General features: G+C 44.8%; 1 protein-coding gene and 1 long non-coding RNA gene across 2 annotated transcripts; one reads left to right on the top strand and one right to left on the bottom strand.

Annotated features, from left to right (window-relative positions):
- Nucleotides 1-8,558: 8,558 nt before the first annotated feature.
- On the top strand, nucleotides 8,559-11,589 carry LOC122380585 (small integral membrane protein 15-like). The gene is made up of 2 exons (XM_043363866.1): nucleotides 8,559-8,663; nucleotides 10,706-11,589. Exon 2 carries the CDS (start codon nucleotides 10,718-10,720, stop codon nucleotides 10,991-10,993), a length of 276 nt encoding a protein of 91 aa, XP_043219801.1. The 5' UTR covers nucleotides 8,559-8,663; nucleotides 10,706-10,717; the 3' UTR covers nucleotides 10,994-11,589.
- A 176-nt stretch (nucleotides 11,590-11,765) lies between these two features.
- Nucleotides 11,766-12,942, bottom strand: LOC122380586. Its single transcript, XR_006256352.1, has 2 exons — nucleotides 12,600-12,942; nucleotides 11,766-12,300 (listed from the first exon to the last, which is right to left on the bottom strand). It is a non-coding gene; the product is annotated as an uncharacterized LOC122380586 (long non-coding RNA).
- Between the last annotated feature and the right edge of the window lie 5,207 nt (nucleotides 12,943-18,149).

Below are 18,149 nucleotides of genomic sequence, written 5' to 3'. Positions count from 1 at the left end.
CACTCACAACATCGAGAAATGCCTTAACTCGGAAATATTGAATTTCAAAATTGCAGCATTTTGATTCAGAGGGGCTAATGCTTAGGAATACCCCTCTGAATGTGTGACGTCAGCGCAAATATCTAACGATTTTTAAATGTTTGACTAAAACGTTTTGTAGCACGCGGTGGTATATGCTATTTGCGCGCAACATCTGCCGCAAACGCCGTACTTCTAAAATAAAGTCGCTAGAAACAGCGGAGATCCCAAAAAAGTAAACAAAAGTAAAAGTCTAATATCTTGAAAACCGGTGAATATTTTTCGGTGAAATTTGGTAGATATTCGTTTTCGCTCTTTCTGAACCGAGCGACATCACTTTCATGCCAATTCATAAACTTTTTTGAAGGTGGGAGGGTCCCTTTAAACGATGTCTACAAACACGTCGTGCTCTTTGGCGATATCTGATGTTAAATGCGCCATAGGCACTACCTTATTTATTGTCGAGTGCCATCGATAAATCACGTTGTACGATAGGTTTTTGTTCCATGATCAGTTGGGACAACTGATAAATCACGACACCCCAGAAAGAAAATAGATGCTATGCATAGTAGCCTCAAGACAACTTTCAACCAGCATCACACTGTGCTGAGGATACTTCTGTATTCCCTTTCCTCCGAGGCAGCGCGACGGCACTGATCTCGCACCTCCTGTTGCAGTTTGCCGCCGCCTGCACGTGGCTCTACCAGCAGCGTCGGCCGTCACCCTCACCAGAAATATGGCCGCTCGTTTCTCACCGACCGCCGGCGTCTCCTGCTGAGGGTGCTGTTCCCCGGCTCGCACATCGCTCCCCCTCACCCCCATCTCTCCCTCAGTGTTCGGATGACATCTGCGGATGTTCGCGCTATCATTCCACGGCGTGTTGATCTGTACGGTGTGTTGCGTAAGCTCAGCCGCCGTGTTGAGCGGTACAGTTCCACCCTCAGCGGCCAGGGCGTGCGGACGCCGTAGGTGTCATTCTGCATCGCGTAGTGCATTGCGCCTCGCTGTGTGTGTTCGACTCTTTATGCAGGAAATAAAAGCGCTGCATGACTGCGTGTTCCATGGTTTGGACGCCCTATTGGGAGTGAGAGTAAGAGAGTTGAGAGTTGGGAGTAAGAGAATCGGAGATGCGACGAGGCTAGCGGCTGATAGCGGTGTCAAAATTATTTATCAAGCGAAGAAAAGAAGTGTTTGTTTTAAAGAGCTAATTTTGTTTGTACCATGTTCCTCGCGCATGAGATATAAACAAATAAAAATAAAGCAGTTGCGCGATCATTGGCCAACTGCTGAACGATTAGGTATGCCGAACCAAGCGGTCGACGATTACCAACGTTCATCTTGACGACGAATAACAAATTGTAGCCAACAGCTTTGTTTTACTTCTGTTTTATTTTATTTATCTATTTTTTGTTATTTCTATCTGGCCTTATTTTTTCATTCATTTATTTGTTTATTTGTATTTATTCTATTTATTAATTTACTTCCTGTCAGTCTGCAGTTCAGGTAATCGACCTGTTCAGAGTCCACTGGTGATCCATAAACAAAAGTCATAATGTTACCATGCATTTACCGCAGATACATGGGCAAGTGCTTTCGCATTACCGATGGATGCTGTGTAGACGAAGTGTAGACGTGCCTCTCTGTGGGCTCTGGCCAGCTTCACCTGGTGGTGCCGCCAACACTCTATTATCATGCACAGTGACCGCACGTCTGCGCCGCCACTACACATCAGATCATACTCCAGAGAGCCGCGCACAGGCGGCGCTCGACCCAACGCCGGGTCGGGGCCGCCCCGAGGCGGCCAATCAGCGGCCGCCAATGAGCACCGCCGCGGGCGGCCCACGACCCGGACGACAACGGCGCGGCGCCGAACAGCAGCGTTCAGCAGCAGCTGCCATCAGCAGAAGCCGAGCCAACAGGCCGAGAAGGGAGTCGCGTATACCTTTAGGCTTCCTTACCATGTCGGATATTTCAAAAATAACCCCAAGAGGTCAAGGGAAGGCGAGTAAGTCTGACTTTACTCCATCCAAACGGAAAAGGCTTACTTTAAAAAAGACCATGAGGATCCAAAGTGATAATGCGCTTTACTTTAGCAAGCTGCTAGTTCAGGCTAAAGCACCCATCATGATTTCCGTTCAGCTGTACGTTCTGGAAACTGCAGATGCATACCGATAGCTAAAGATAGCCCGGCGTCACCGTATAGGTTTTTCCTGCCACCACGCCTGTTTGCCCGTGACCTCCAGGCTCCATGTCCGCCGGGTCATCGCTCGGCGTCCGTGGGGGAGGGGAGAGGTAGAGAGGAGAGAGAGGGTCGACATCCGGGCGCCGGCTGTTGGGCGAGCTATCGTGTTTTACCAGCTGATCTAATCGCAGCGAACTGCCGACACTGTTTGCCTGGTGAGATGTGGGAGCAAACAGCGACCCCGCGAACCCCAACCGCCGCGCCGGTGTTCGCGACCGGCCACGAAACTGGCTAGGGGAGGCGCCAGGGCACAGGGATGAACATCAGGGATGATCTTGGTTGCTGTCTTCAGTCCGAATCTGAAAACGCTGTGAAATGGAGGGAAGCAGTCGGTTCATGGACTGAGTACGAGCATACCAGAGCTGGCAGGTAACGATTTCAAGCATGGCGACTGGCCCATTGCCATACATGACACAGTTCTGAAACGTCATCCTATCGTCTCACACAGTACACAATCCTTTTCCGTTTATTATCCTAGAAAAAGTCCCCCGAAACTCTCGATCGCTAATAAGAGCGAGCAAACCAGATGTCCGTAGAGGGTAGTCACAGCCCTGCGAGTGCACTGTGATGTGTGTGGTGTACAGCCCTCTGCAAACTGCGTGGTAGGTATTCTTTCTCCGACAAAACCGAGAATAATGCGGATACTATGCTATCGGTCGCTCGGAAATAATAACAGCAAGATGCGCGAGACTCCGCACCTTAGATTGGCATTACCATCGCATTCATTTTCCATCCAGTTTCGCAACAAAACCCAAAAGTTTATATTTGCCCCCAAAACAAACTTTTGCATTTTGCTGCCACACAAGGCATATACTTTGTTTAGAGATATACCCAATCGAAGGAGTAGAGCATGGCGCCTCTATTTTCAGTGAGTTCTGAACGACTGACAGCATAGTCTTTGAGTTATTACTGGTTTTGTCGAAAAAAGAATACCTACCACGCAGTCTGCTGAGGACTGTACATATGTTGCAAGACATGTTCGAAAAATAAATAATTTCATTTCATTTCATTTAACTATTCACCATATCAGCCACGGGACTTGCCCATTTACGGCCAAAGTCACGGCAGAATAAAAATACACGAAAAATACACAGTCTTCATGAACTTAGCCCTATTGCAAGCTATTTTGTCTATGATAAACGACTTGGACAAGATATTTAAGATGTGAGTTATTTTGTGTGTAATGTCTTCTTGGAAACCTTCACACCACACGAAGGATATGTTGAAGGGGTTTATATGAAAATTAAACACCTGCCCTATCGCTATATCGGTAAATACCCGACGGGCGTGCAGGCACAGATACACGATTGAAGAAAGAAATAATTGTGTCTGGGACGGTCCGATGCTTTCAACAGCCTCCCTCTTTCCAGATAGTTTTGTCATAAGCTATTTCTATCATGATATCAGAACAGGTGCAGTCTCTTTTAGAAGCTGTGCAATATGTTGAGACCACCGGGCACCGATGGCGCTGGTTCTAAAACGATTATCGTCATAACTTTATCATGGTAACAATTTAGTAATGGTATATATTCTGGCACGGTAAAAAATTTGTAATGGTCCCGAATCGTCCTTTATTTTGCCACCGCCCCTGCTGTAGTCTTTGTTGTCGGGTGAGCCATTCGCTGAGTGACGGCGATGCTCACGTCATGCTGACTCTACCATTCTTCAAAGAGCAATTGATTATTGTGCCTGCATGTGTCACGGCGACTACTCACGAGAATTCACGGCGCTGCATGGGGCCGCGAATTCCTCCTTCCCAACCCCTCCCCCAGTCAAAGAGAGTATGGCCGCCCCCTGTGTTGACGGCATGCTGAATTCTGATCGTAGAACTAGCCTCAAATTGAATCGCTGCTTATTTCTTTGGGACTTTAAGCAAATATAAAAGAAACGTTTTATGTGCCATTTAAACGTCTCCCGTAAGCCGAGGCACTTTTACAAGTGTAACAATATTCCAGTCTCACTCAGACCCAGGAAGATTGTCACTCATTATCTGATGAGAGAAAATGACCTAAAAAATAAGATAAAGGAATATCTGGAGACGGTCATTATCAGCCACTAGAGACATCTGTTGAAATGTTTGCAATTGAAACTAATCAAACCATTGGCGAAATGCGTAATGTTCATCATTAAACAGAAAGCATTGAAGGAAAATACTTTCCAATCTGTGGAGAAGCATGAACTGCCGATCGAAATTAGAGCTTTCACGAATGTGCTCGCTAAGCGAGCACATTACTTATCCCACGATGATCAAAAGATAGTGGGATGAAAATGGTATGTGCGTTTTTTTTTTTTTATTGTGCACTGCGCAATTCTTTTGTAACCTTTCTTCGTGATAGGCCTTCACGACCATGCCAGTTGCCCAGATAAATCCACAAACAAACGGCTTTGAGTTGCTTATTATGGATCGCACCAGAGGACATGCGACCCTCAAAGACGTAGTGGGCGGTTCCAAATAATACACCTAGGGACTGGCACATACCAGGCCGGTGAAATGTGTCGGGCAGTCATGAAAAGGTCACGGTAAAATTGCAACGCAGGCAAACAAAAATGTCGATTGAACTGCGCATGCAATATATTGTGAGTTTATAAAAGTGAATGCTTATTTAACAAAAGAACGTTTTGAACTGATGACAGCAACCCAGCAAGTATATTATACAATGTAAAGGCACAGTGACTTCGCAACACAGTGTAGTCGGACGACCAGTGCCCACACTGTGTGTGCTCTTGCCGAGTCACTATAGACAAGGAAAAGGCTGGAGCAGGGACCGAACATGACTGGTCAGAAGAACCCAACGGGAAACTCTTCGAGATTGCTTGCAACTGCTTTCGATGCCCGAGTACCATTCAAATATTACGATGACCCCAACTGAACAGTCCGTGTATTTGGTTACTTGAGCAGCGTTCGGTCGACTCAGCACTAGAAATCTATGCGGGTTCTTCAATATTGAGCCCTGAGCATGGCTCCCCGGACTCCTCAATAATGGACCCTGCGAAGGGCCTCAACTTCTCAAAGCGAAGTCAGGCCGTGTCAGGATCCCAGGCCCCTCAATAGCAGACCTTATGCCGAGTCACCGCCAGCCATCGAAGGCACAGCGCCTAGAGCCTTAGGTGGACAAATTAGTCACGTACAAAGACTCATTCCTGGCGCCATTTGGAGCAAACTGCCCGCTGTCGCGCACTATGTCACCATCGTTTCGCTCTCTAAGCGCAGACGGAGCAAACGGGCAAAGTATCGGACGGCGGCCGCCGGCGCGATCGTAAATTGATTAGATGACGGTTGCAGAGGGCTGGCACTGCTGCAACTGGCCCGACAGCTGCTGCTGCCTCCGCCATCCGGCGCGGGTGCTGGCTGTGCTCGGCGGAGACGGCGCTCCATACGAGAGGACGATGGACGGTGGAATGAAAACCCTCCGCTCGGAAAGTAAAACGAAATCAGCCAACCTGTAACAAATTGCGGTCATATATCTGCCGGCTGGGGGAGAAGCGCAAAAGCGATAACGGAAATTATACTTCTTTAGTATTTATGGCGCAGATTTGAAACAAATTTACGCTATGATTTCACAATCGTGACCGCAGTGTGAGAGAAAATAGCGGCAATTACATCGTGATTCGTGATGCGGTGCTCGGAACATCGTATTCGCATTCATTCTTGCTGTTTCTTGAAGAGAAGTTGGTGCTGCTGGGAGGGCAAGATAAGGAGATAGTTATCGGTCACTATGAGTGTTCAAAGATTCGAAGCTTGAATATCGTCTACATACTCATTAGAGTTGCAAAGTTTTCCCAATGGGCTGCTACCGGCACCGCCCCGCCCCACAAAAATTTTCTGGGATACCGGCATGCTACCACGCCCCAAGCAAAAAAACCGCCAAATTACCGGCATACCGGTAATTTGGCGGTAATTTTAATACGGCATATGGAACTTTTACCACAAAATGTATTTTGCAGTGGCTAAGATTGCTGTTATTACAATTCAATAGCCTCTTAGTGTCCAAAGTTTGAATCATATGCTGATAATTTTTTTGTGTGCAAAATCAAAAATACCGGCATGCTACCGGCAAGACATGCCAGATACCACGAAAAAACCTGCGGTAGTGAAAAATTACCGGCATGCCGGTAGTGCGGTAGGGAAATTTTGCAACTCTAATACTCATCACTGACTCAGTGAGTTATGCTGTTCACAGGCCCGCTGTTCTGTGGCGTTCTCAAGGCTGTCATTGTGTTCATGGAGACACATGGTGGATTTCGTCAATGACAATTCCTCTCTGAAGAGCTATTCCGTCAGTTTATGTCATGGGTTGCCATCGATGCTTTTCACTTAAAGACCATTGGATGGCCGAATAACTCCCCATGCATTTCGCTTTTGAGGTATTCTGTCTTAGTCAACGAGATATGCCGTATTATCAAGCCATTAATTTATTGCAGAAGTGATCTTAGAACTGTACATTGAACATGATCACTGAAGAATGTTTGTTTATTTGTACTCCTTTGGTGTATTTTCACTGCCAGATATAGGGACTCAACCGTTGCGGCACCCGAAATCGAGGAAAATTTGCCTGCCTTCGTTTGGATTCCTCAAGATTCCCTGAGTTGATGCCTGTCTGCCTTCGATGAAAGATGCCTTTTTTGGTACTCCACTTCGGTAAGACCATTCCAGGGCAATGCATTGCGAGAAAAAAAGACGCATTCAGCCAGCTTGTGCGCTGAGTGGCTGGGCCCAATCCGTTAGTGGCACAAATGTGCCTCTGTGAGACAGGTCAGCCAGCCAGCCGCCCATGAACGGTCATCATGGATAGGAGGTGGATGAGTTCTTTTAGGAGCTGCCCTTGCACGTTACTTGGTGAGCGAGGTACGACCGTCATTCCTGAACAGGAAATGATGACAAGGGGCGCCAGCCTTGAATAAGGTAACACCGATGAGCACTGAGCAGTCCTGAGGATAAAACGATGCGTAATTTGAGATGTTGAGATACGCTGTTTGTTTGCTTGGTATGGTTGATTAGATCTTTCAATCTATTCAAACATTATCCCGGGGGTAGGCACCTGTAGGAGATGCCCTCGCCTATTGTCTGAGCATGATCGTCAGCTCAAAAAAGGGGAACTGAGGAATAAGGATACCTAAGCATGGATTGGTTCTGAACAGGGAAAGATGAGGTAGCCCTGTATGAAAAGTCAAAATGCGGTTGCTTTCAATGCCAGACAACCAGAGAAATAATATGCTTTAATGTTATAACCCCCAGATACCTATAGGTCGTTCCAGTTGGCAAATCCACCCACAACCGTTTCGTCTCCATATCTTCAGTGCACTGCACTAGCACTTCGTGTGCGCAAACGCATCGTGTATGAACTAGGCTGCCGGGCCTTGTGTTTATTTCCCTTATTATTTCTCCGCATGTGACTACGCTTCCTCTCAACCTAGACACTGTCGTTAGGCTCACGTTTTCGACATCACTCGGGGTCTGCAGTAGTCCCGTCCCGTCATTTTCGGACCCATGCTGCCCTCACACGGTGGTGCTGCCACCTACAGCTTCACTCGCACTGTGTGAAGTAGTAGTAGGTATCGTTTCATTGTCAGCAGAGAGCAGCACCGCTGATCAGCCAGACTGCTGTCTTGCTAGTTTTTCTACCGAATGTTCAGTGCATAATCAAAGGGATTCGTAAGAAAGGGCTCACGACTTACTTGAGTCATATTTAAACTCCCCCGAAGAATAACGCGCATTTTGACTAAGACGTAGGTATAAACCTGAGGCAATTTCGTTCACACTCAGACGAAACATATTTCACCATAATGAAATCTCACAAAGCGGCATTATGCACAATGCCGAGCCGAACCGTCTAAGTCGTCTGTTGTTGCCACATGTCATTTGTGTGCCTATTATTCTACCTACATAATGCATTCGTATGTCAATGTGCATTCATGTGCATAAGGCATGGCTCAATTGATTATATCCACAAAATAGCCTGGGGGAGGGGGCCGCGAATTCACTGTGATTATGTGATACCTAAATTACCTATTACCTACATCCGTATTATTGTTTTAGCTGCTGTTGTGTTCAACATCCCTCACTAGATGGCTCTAGCTACAAACGCCTGAAGTTATGCTGTACCGCAGAGTCCAGTCGATAAATCCTTTTTTGACACTTAAATACAATTAGTATTTGGAATTTTTACATCCAATTAATTTTGTTTTTATCTATACAATTTCCATTAAAAAGTAAACCAGAAACAACAAGTGCATGCCTATTTCTTGTACATTGGGCTTACGAAATAGTTCATGACGTCACTATAACTTTGGTAAACTTACTACTGAAATAACAAATGCTTGAAAGTCACGATATACCGTGCATAGTCGTTGCGTCTAGAATATTTATTATTTTATCTTGTATCTTTCCTAGGATATTTCACAGGTAATAACGGATAATTATTGAGTGTTGTGCACCATTTGCGCTAAATATCTAGGTCGCAGCCCGCAGGCATTCTGAAAAGAATGGCTATTTAGCTCTCCTCCGTAAATGTCACAGCCGCGCCATTAGGTATGCCAGCCCAAAGTTGGAATAAACCACGAATAAACCATGGCATAGTACATGGATATGGGTTTTCCCATGTTATCTTGCTGTAAAAGTGGCCACCGGTCTTGGTTAGGATGGCCGGTTTCTTTTGTGCGGCATAGTTAGGTCGAGGTCGCTGTCCTCGTCGTGAGGCCGCTAACGTAAGTTAGGGCCACTTTAAAAAAAAATGAACTCTAGAATAAACTTACCTTATATTTAGGGCCACCAAAAAGAAACTATAATTATTGTTGTTGAAGAGTTAAAGCCTGGCATTTATATAAAAGTTAATAAAACATTTAAATTACCTAACTAAAAGTTTATATGAAGAACGTAACAGAAACGTAATGTCATTTTTTCCTAGAACGATAATCTGCAAATCATGAAAACTCGCCAAAAACGCACACTGAAAATGCATAGTGTAGCCAGGCCTTTAGGGCGCATAGCAGCTTGGCTCTAGCGTCCAACAAACTAACAAACAAACTTTTGTTAGAAACTATCAAGATCTCACTGTCCCTTACAAGTGAACGTACTGCTTAACATACAGTCCATCTACCACAAATTAATGAATAGTAATCATGCAACAATCACTGCAGGGATTCAGCTTCGGGGACAAATCTTTGGATGGCATTTCTTGGTTGTGCAATTATTCATCTTAATTTCTTAATTCTTCATCCTCATAGCTCCCTCCAGTTTCTGTGTTACATTTCGGTAGTCATAAAGCAGGCATCACACTTGTTTTTTTTTACAACCAAGGGGACTAGATGCACTTTACCCAGAGATGCTTTCTGCAGGGTGCGCTCCAAAAAGTTCTGGTACATTTCTATGTTTCGACAAACAAATGCAGTCGGAGCAAATATTATCAACACAAACACCAAATAAATACTGCTTTGCAACATCAAACCAGATACTTTCACTCCCCTCATGCATGATATAACTCCCTCAGAGGCGATAACCTCCACAGTCCACACAGAGGCAGAAAGACTTGCATCTCTTTATGATGTTGGTGGGGTCCTTCGTCTCCCACATCTTCACGATATTCGCCTTCAGGGCCTCCAGATTGGGATGGACACTCCTTATGGCCTAGACCTCCTCCTCCTGCAATACGCCCTAGATGCTTTAGTTAAGGGCTTTTCAGGTCGGGTGACTGAGGGGAAAATATCTCCTAAACCAGCAATGGACTTCTCCCCCGAGCTCCTCCATTTGCTCGTGCTGGAAGGAAATTGCATTGCTTGCGGGTCCTATGTCCTGCTGGAAAATGAATTTGACTCACGGATACCCAGATTGTGAACCAGGACAATTTAGATATGATCTTGTTGGTATGTCTGTATTGAGCTTGATGTGCACTGTGCACTAGGTAGTGTGTGTTGTATGGTGTTGATATACCTTGATGGGCGGATTTCGGGTGGAGCAGTGCAGGCCCTAACTTTAAAATTGGTATAATGCTGTACCTACTACAATACTGGCACAGCCTTGTCCTGGTCCTAGAAAATGATGTACGTACATTGTACAGAGGCACAAAAGGTTCGGCCCTAGGAAATAATTGGGGTCTTGCTACAATTATTTATATCACGAGTGCATACTGCATATTTCTAACTTTTGTGGACTTATCTTCTAATTTTTGCTTTGTGCAGGTGGGTGCTCAGATCCCCAGCATGAATGTTGTAGGCTGGTGCTGATGCTTATGTCACCCTGGCTATGTGGTTGCTTACCAGACACTGCCTCTGTTGCTACGGTTTGCAGTTGACTCTGGGTGCAATACAGCAGATACCTACCTTAGACAACCTTAGACAAATAAATATGCTGGCTTCATTTCAAAATGGGTGCTATGGTATGATCTAAATCATTCTATCACAGCCTATAGGTAAATTTATTCATAATCCATCAATTGTCTGTGCCCACAGCTGCCTACCGTGATGGCCGATGAGGCTGTGCCACCGCCGAGCGATCGGCCGCAGATCGACACCAGCACCTGGCAGGGCTGGGCCGACAGTATCGTCTACTGGGCGGCCACCGATCCATACGACTTCCTCTTCAAGGTGCTGCTCTGCCTGTCACCTCTCTTCTTCATCTCATCATTGCTGTCCTTCAAGCTGGCCAAGGCCCTGGACAAGGAGTCCAAGGAGAAGGAGAAGAAGGAGAAGATGCTGGCCAGCATAGCCAAGAAAAAGAAGTCAAAGAAGGCGGACTGATCACAACAAGGTGTGTTCCTTTGTGTGAAACTATTCATTCCTTTTGTTACATGTATCAATTCGCTGAAATAGCCACCAAAGTTATCAGTCATTTGATGGCACTGTTGATGGTTTTCGAGATGTTGTATCCAACATTAGTCTAGCTGTCAACTAGAACGTTTTTCGAGACTCTGAGACTAGTCGAACCATGGCTGTGGCGACCTGCCTCAGTGAACTATAGGCCTGACCCGGGACTGATTCGGGCTCATTGTCCCGAGGCCTGACGTCATCGGAGTCAATGGCTGGTGGAAGTGTGTGCTACTTTGGTCTTTTTTAATTCAATCAGAATCAGGTCGCTGGAGTGGTCTTTCACTACCGCTGAGGCTCATCCACCTCCATCAGTTTAGAAGGTCGGTATTTTGAATCAGACTCGGTCTCTCCAGTTGTGGTAGCTTTCCGCTATTCTGGCCGTCTGTCAGTACGGTCCGTCCGTGGATCATGGCTACGGGCATCGAGCCTGTGGTCGTCTCGCAAGAGTGTGGGACTTGTCGATAATTTTCATACGGGATGGGATGTATGCTCGTGCTCTTGATTGCATAAATACATAATCGATTTCAGAGCTTTCACCGAATCATCGTTTTCTGCGCCTAATCATTTCGTTTTGATATCGCATGGATAAAAGGTTGCCACTAGACACTTCTCTGCATTATTTTCTTCAGTATTGATTAGCTGCTAGCTGGAATGATGTTATCGTTATTGCTGACGGGAAATTGACTCCTTAGACTCCATAGACTCCAAACTTACTCATTTATTGACTTTTTAGGTTATTTGACTCATGCATGGTACATTTATATCAGATACTGCAAACAAAAATTCAAACAGCTGCTCGCATGCAAGCAACATGACAAGGGACAGCGTACTCACACTCGGGTGAATTGAGGTAGATAATTCGAATCTCAGTCATCGACGACCACGCTGACTGTGCAGGTCTGGAATGGATTCGTCTATAGGGTCGAGAATGTCCGTCTTGATTCTGTTGATTAACTTCTCTTGAATTTCATTCCTGATTTGCTTTTTCACCAGATTTGCAAGCGTGGAAATGAGATAATCTATTTTGGCGTCTAATGGACGATTGCTTTGGAGTTGTGAATTCACATCTCGACGAAGGTCGTCGTCGTCTATGCTTCTGACGCTCCTGAGAAGTGGTGCCAGGGAGTAGGCAGGCAGTGACACCTGATGGCCATCAGGATGAAGTAAGCTGCTCGAAGGGCCGGCAGAGGGCAGCTGCTGTAGCACCGAAGCGGGTTTCTGCGTTTCTGGTACAGCGCCTGGCACGTAGCAAATAGAGCAAAGATGCCACGTTGTCATAAGCATATGATTTTTTTTTTTGTGAAGGTAGGACCCCTGACTTTTTACCGGCGGCTAGAGCTTGAAGATTTTTCAGATGTAGGCATTTATTCATTAGATAAGTATGTGCGTAGTACAAACTGCATAACACTGATATTTTTAATCATTCAATAAGTGGCTCGTCACAATTTGTCAATAGCTGTTCGATGTGAACAATGGCATCGGATGAGCAACATATTACAAACTGGACGTTGCACTCACACCGGGAACAGAAACTTACCTGTAAGTGTAAGCGACGTAGACGCGCAAATAAGGAAGCATATTGCCCGTCTGTAGAAAAATAAGCCCAGTAACATGACAGTCAGTATATCTTGCCTTTGGGATGATTGATACCTGTTTACGGTAAAAGGCGAAGTATTTCAAGTTGCGTAGTTTGAACTTGAGTCGACTTATTCAACTGAAATTTCATCATTCACTGTTGAACAATTTTTCTAAAGGACACATAAAAGGTACTTTATTTTCTAAACCCTGTCTGAGCCAAACCTAATCATGATGGCTGGTTTTTGGGTTTGTTGCGCTTAAAATTAGCTGACCTAGTCAAGTATGTTCACGTGCAACATTGCGATCTTTTCTTCCCGATTTCTAATTTTTACATTCGCTCAAGGCCCGAATACATTCCATTCGCTCATCTCTGGCGCGTCTGGCGTCTCGCCCAGTCTCGCCAAGTGCCTGGCATCCTGGCATCAGTTTCAAGTCGAGTACTTTGATGACCCGTCTGTTTTGTTATGACAACCGTATTTACTTGTGACTGGGTTTAGTTTCCGAATGTTTCTTTTTGATTGATTTCTTTAACGTTGCCGTCACAATTAGAATAAGCCTTTGGCAAATTTGTTTTGTTTGCCCTCGCAATGGCAAAATTACTTTTGTTTTGAGACATAATTTTTCACCTATCGACCTGTTCAGTGGGTGAAATCATTCTTAAAAAGATGCAAAACTACATCTGTCACCGCTCACCAGCACGACATAATCTACCGATATATTGTGACAAGCCAACAAGTATAGTTTCTAGAGGAGAGCGAAGTGATCGGGCCCCCGTACAACTTCGCATCGAGCCTACATTCACCTACGACTTCATATGCAATCAGTATAGTGGAAAGTGGCACCAGTGGCAAGTAAATGGCATCGCCCCTTCGGAACTCACCCAATCGCCTACCCTGGATACTGCAACAGTTGTAAATGTGGGTGAAGGCTCCAGGGACATTGTGAAAGAGCGTCCTTCGTCCAGCCAATGTCTTGCACCAACTACGAGCGAATCCAGCTCATTGTTACGACGCTTTGTCCGATCCGTGAGCTCGAGAGCGACACGCAGCAAGTCAGTGGAGTGTGTCTAAGTCTTTCGTGTAATACAGTCAAATTTGTGACTTAATTGCTACATGCATATTGAGTTTCTGACATTTGCAATGCCTAACTGATTAGTTGCCGATGCAAGAAGTTTTACTTCCTTGCTGTGCATCAGAACGTGGCGAAACTTACAAGCTCAACTTCTACGCATAGTCATAAAATGTATGAGATACAAAACTGATAAGTTACTTGACGGCTCTTTAATCTCTGAAAAAGGATGGGGTCTGTTTATGAAGCCTGTCGAGTGTCTACTTCACTTTCAGATCAATCACCATATAGGTATACCTTTTCTGATGAGCCTTTTAAACACTCGGCAGTCGGCACTCGCAATCTTAACGCGGCTGCTTATTACATTTCCTGTGGTTTTGGGATATTTGTCATGGATTGTCGGGTTATATGTAGAATATAATAAGTCATGTTCTTTGTTCCTAAATGTGATTTTTTCTAGTCTTTCAAGACCTAATGCGTCTAATTTGAATTTATCTTGGAGCCAAGACGCTGGTCACCCGTCAGCCTCCGGATGTCCGACGTACCCTGGCCTGTTTCATATCAGAAGTTACAGACCATCGCATCGCAGTTAAAGTCTCATATTCATCATTATTTTGCATTGATACTTTCTCAGCACATATGCTTTTTCTGTTGACATGCTGCTTGTATAACATCAATTTTACCAGCATCGTGATTCTCTCGTCGAAATGCGTCGGATATCATGTAATTTGACCTTAGTCGACTAAAGATATTGGCATCGGTGAGAGTCATGAGTTGATGTTAAGCTTCCGTTGCTTCCGTTGAATGAAAATGGGGAGGTCGCAAAATTATGGAGTTCAGAATCAGTGGCAGAGATTCCGAGATAAGCGCTCCATGAACCCTGTCATTCTCATATACCAAGGACAATTTCGAAGCAGTTTTTCATTCGATGTGGCTAAGAGCGAACACTGAGCATCTAAGTTTTTATTCTTGGAATTTGTTCACATAACCCGCGTCATGCTGGAGGGGGGGGGGGGGGGAGGGCGTTTTCACGCCCCTCTAAGGTTTTTTTTTTCGCGAATGTCTAAAAGATGGCGCTGTTCATAATCTTTTCCGCACATGTTGTGAAAATTTCAGACACCGGCCGTTCAAGGTCAGGTCACTAGGTCACGTCAAGTGACCTTGCATAAGAAAAGTTTAAGGGCTTGCTGTAGCTGTACCGACTGAACGATCGCTTTGACACTTTCAGAGATTGATGAAAGCCTAACAGTGTGTATAAAATGTATATCTCGGAATTTAGACATCTGTGACCTAAGGTCGGGTCAATTTGGGACCTCTTTATTAGGGATATCCCATTACATTCCATGGGAGAAAATTGAAATGCGCCTGTGGCTCTTATGGTCGAATGTCGTTCTAAACACTCTCAAGTGTCGGTTTTTAGGTAAACAGGACACTGAATGGGAAATTTACACCCGTGACCCCTCTGTGTGTATGTGACCCCATAGGATGTAGTGAAGTTTGCTGTGATTTTATTGTGCTTCCTTGCTAATAAGCAAGAAGTTTTATTACATTGTTGCATAATGCCACAGTGCATGATACTATCGATAAGTGTGTCATCAATTTGGGCGCAGGGTTATTAACCCGCGCCCCGTAGAGCTACCGGCGGACCCTACCGCACGTGGGGGGGGGGGGGGGGCGTTTCGGCCCCCCTAAGATCTCGGAAATTTACCGGCCGATTTTCAAAATTCAAACGGCGTTCGATAGCCCCACCGGGGAACTACCTTGTGACCAAATTTCATTGACCTAGGTCAAACCGATGACGTCACAGGTCAGGTCAAAGGTCAGATTTTCACCGTTCACAGGCATTTCAAGAAATGTGTTGTGAAATCGAGTAAATTGGTAAGGGTTTGAAAACCATCGATAGTACATTGTTCGTCAAACACATACTTCGCTATCTGAGGTCACTGATACCAGGTCAGGTCACTGGGGGTCACAATATGAAAGTGTCGTGTGATACATGTTTTATGGTCCATTTTACATGACAAATGCGATTATGTGGGTCAGGCAGCGTTTGAGGTCAGTTAAGATTATGTTCCGGTGAAGGTCAGGTCAAGGTCAGGTCAAATTAGGTCAAATTTCAAAGTTGATATGTTTGCATAAAATGGGTATCCATTCGATGCAGCTCGTCACGCGGAGTCCAATGGTGGTCTCTGTTTTGCCCTACGTGGTCTATAATTGCCAAAAATTGAGTTTGAAAATTTGACGTTATCATTTTTAAAGTTTTTTTTTCGCTATAACTTGGCCAAAAAAGAGATATCGATCTGAAACTTGGTATGTAGATAGAAGACGGTAGGTACTATCACATATATTCCGATTTTTTCGAAACTCAATTTTTTGGATTTTTTGGCTAATATATCCAAAAATTGCATTTTTGATTTTTGGGGGTCAAAACTAAAAAATTTCAAAAATCCGAGATAGCAGTTTTGTAGCCCTGTCAATTCTACACCTTTTATGTCTTGATCATTTTTCTGTATCTTCAAAGCTGTAGGTCTGACAGCTCTTCTCGCGAAGGTCTTTTTTCGGTCGAAAATGGCAGAACATGACGTCATTCTGACGTCATTTGTGGCCAACCTATCATAGCCTCTGGAAAAAAAATTTGGTCGCAATGTGTAAAATTGATGCCCGGAGGGGTCCTGAAAGTTTGGTGGCGATATCTCCAGCCGTTTAGGAGATATCGACGGAAAAGGACAGGAGGGGGGGGGGGGCGTTTCGGATCCCCCCTACGGGCGCGGGTTAAGAAGGAATTAAAATTAAGCGGCACACAGACAGCTATCTCCTTTTTTAAATCATTCATTCATTCAGATGAGTTAATGAACCCCAGTCTAGGTTATTACTATTCTGCGGCACTTAAATGTCAAACCAGTTATAACGGGGATTAACGTGAGAAAATTGAATGGGAGAAACTTGAAATGCGCTTCCTTTGGTCGAATGTCGTTCTAAATAGTCTCAAGCATCGGTTTTTAGACAAACATGACACGATGAATCGGAAAATTGCGCCCGTGACCCCTCTGTGTGCCCCTGAGGTCATTTGAAGTCATAAAAGGTTGCCAACAGTTTTTTTTTACAATAACTTCTGATAGAGACATGCAAGAGCGGTGAAAACACGCCAGTTGCGTTCAGCTTGACGATACAGATCGACTGATATGCAACATGCCCTTTTCCGGTCAGGTCATGACCTTGACCTGAGGTCAAATTTTCAAAATGACCTTTGAAGGTTAACTTATAGTTCATTCCACGCTTCTCGCCCAGAGGAACACGATGCTGGCAAAAGTAATGTCGTGACTTTTTGAGTCAATAGTTATTGCCGAAAAACATTTCTTTCTCGTAAAAACGGCAATTTTTTAGTTTTGCCCTATAGAGGCTAAATCGTTGACCTGAGGCCAAATCTGAGAACAACAGTCGGAAGGCCTGTGAAAAAGCTATCAAAAGAGCTTTTCCGCGGCACTGTAACTCTATTGGTTCCGGAGATCTGCGTCGGGTGTTTCGAAATTTGTTGAAACAGACAAAATTTGACATTTGATGACCTCTGCTGACCTGACCTCTGACTTGACGTAAAAATTGATTGGAATATTTCCTTCATTATTTGTGATGCTCTTTCGAATGCTGCTTACTGCGTGTCGCTACGTGTCCCAGGAGCCGAGTTAGACAGGTGTGAAAATGCCCCCCCCCCCTTAGCAGAGTAGTAAAGTAATCTTGCTTAGCAGGACACGGAAATCTCAAGACCACCAGCACGTTGCGGGTCAATGTGACGTGACCTGTCTGTAAGTGGCCCAGCTAGACCTGACATTTTAACACCGTATGCGAAAAAGATGTATTCCAAGTTGTTTGATATGCAAAGTGTGAATATTCCAGACTGATTCCGTAATTTCTGTTCTGTACTACGGGTGACAGGTACTGAGAGGACGACCGCGCAGTTGAACAATGCGGTTATCGAGAAGTTGAAACCGATTCTTGTGGACACCGACAAACTGACTCTATTCTTGTGGCGTAGGAATTGGGGAAATAAAAGGAAGGAATTGAAAAAAAGAAGACAAGCAAGCGACACCTTATGATCTGTTCAAGAAATTGCTCTGCGATATTTGTTCTGTTGTTTTGGGGCTCTACATATTGATTCTGTTGTTCTCAGTTCTAGGATCTATTTATTGAAGGCAATATGAAAGGGAAACAACAGAACAGTCTTGCTTTGTGAATTAAGACTGGTAAGGCAATGCCACTCAGTTTCAAACAAACTAAGTTTTAATTACAACGCGTTTATAGTATAAGTTATTCGTTGATCTCATTGTGGCTGGAGCCGCCCCATTTTTATAGCGCCGGCTCCTGGAAGTACGTGCCTTTTGCGTTTTCTGCCCCCACGCCCGGTATTCACATAAGCGCTTTAGTTGTCAGTTGAAGAGAAACGCCC

This window comes from Amphibalanus amphitrite, unplaced genomic scaffold, assembly GCF_019059575.1.
Source record: "Amphibalanus amphitrite isolate SeventyFive unplaced genomic scaffold, NRLGWU_Aamphi_draft 000101F_arrow, whole genome shotgun sequence".
NCBI lineage: Eukaryota > Metazoa > Arthropoda > Thecostraca > Balanomorpha > Balanidae > Amphibalanus > Amphibalanus amphitrite.
The sequence above is the reverse complement of the archived record's forward strand: the minus strand, read 5'-3'. Positions and strand labels throughout refer to the sequence as shown.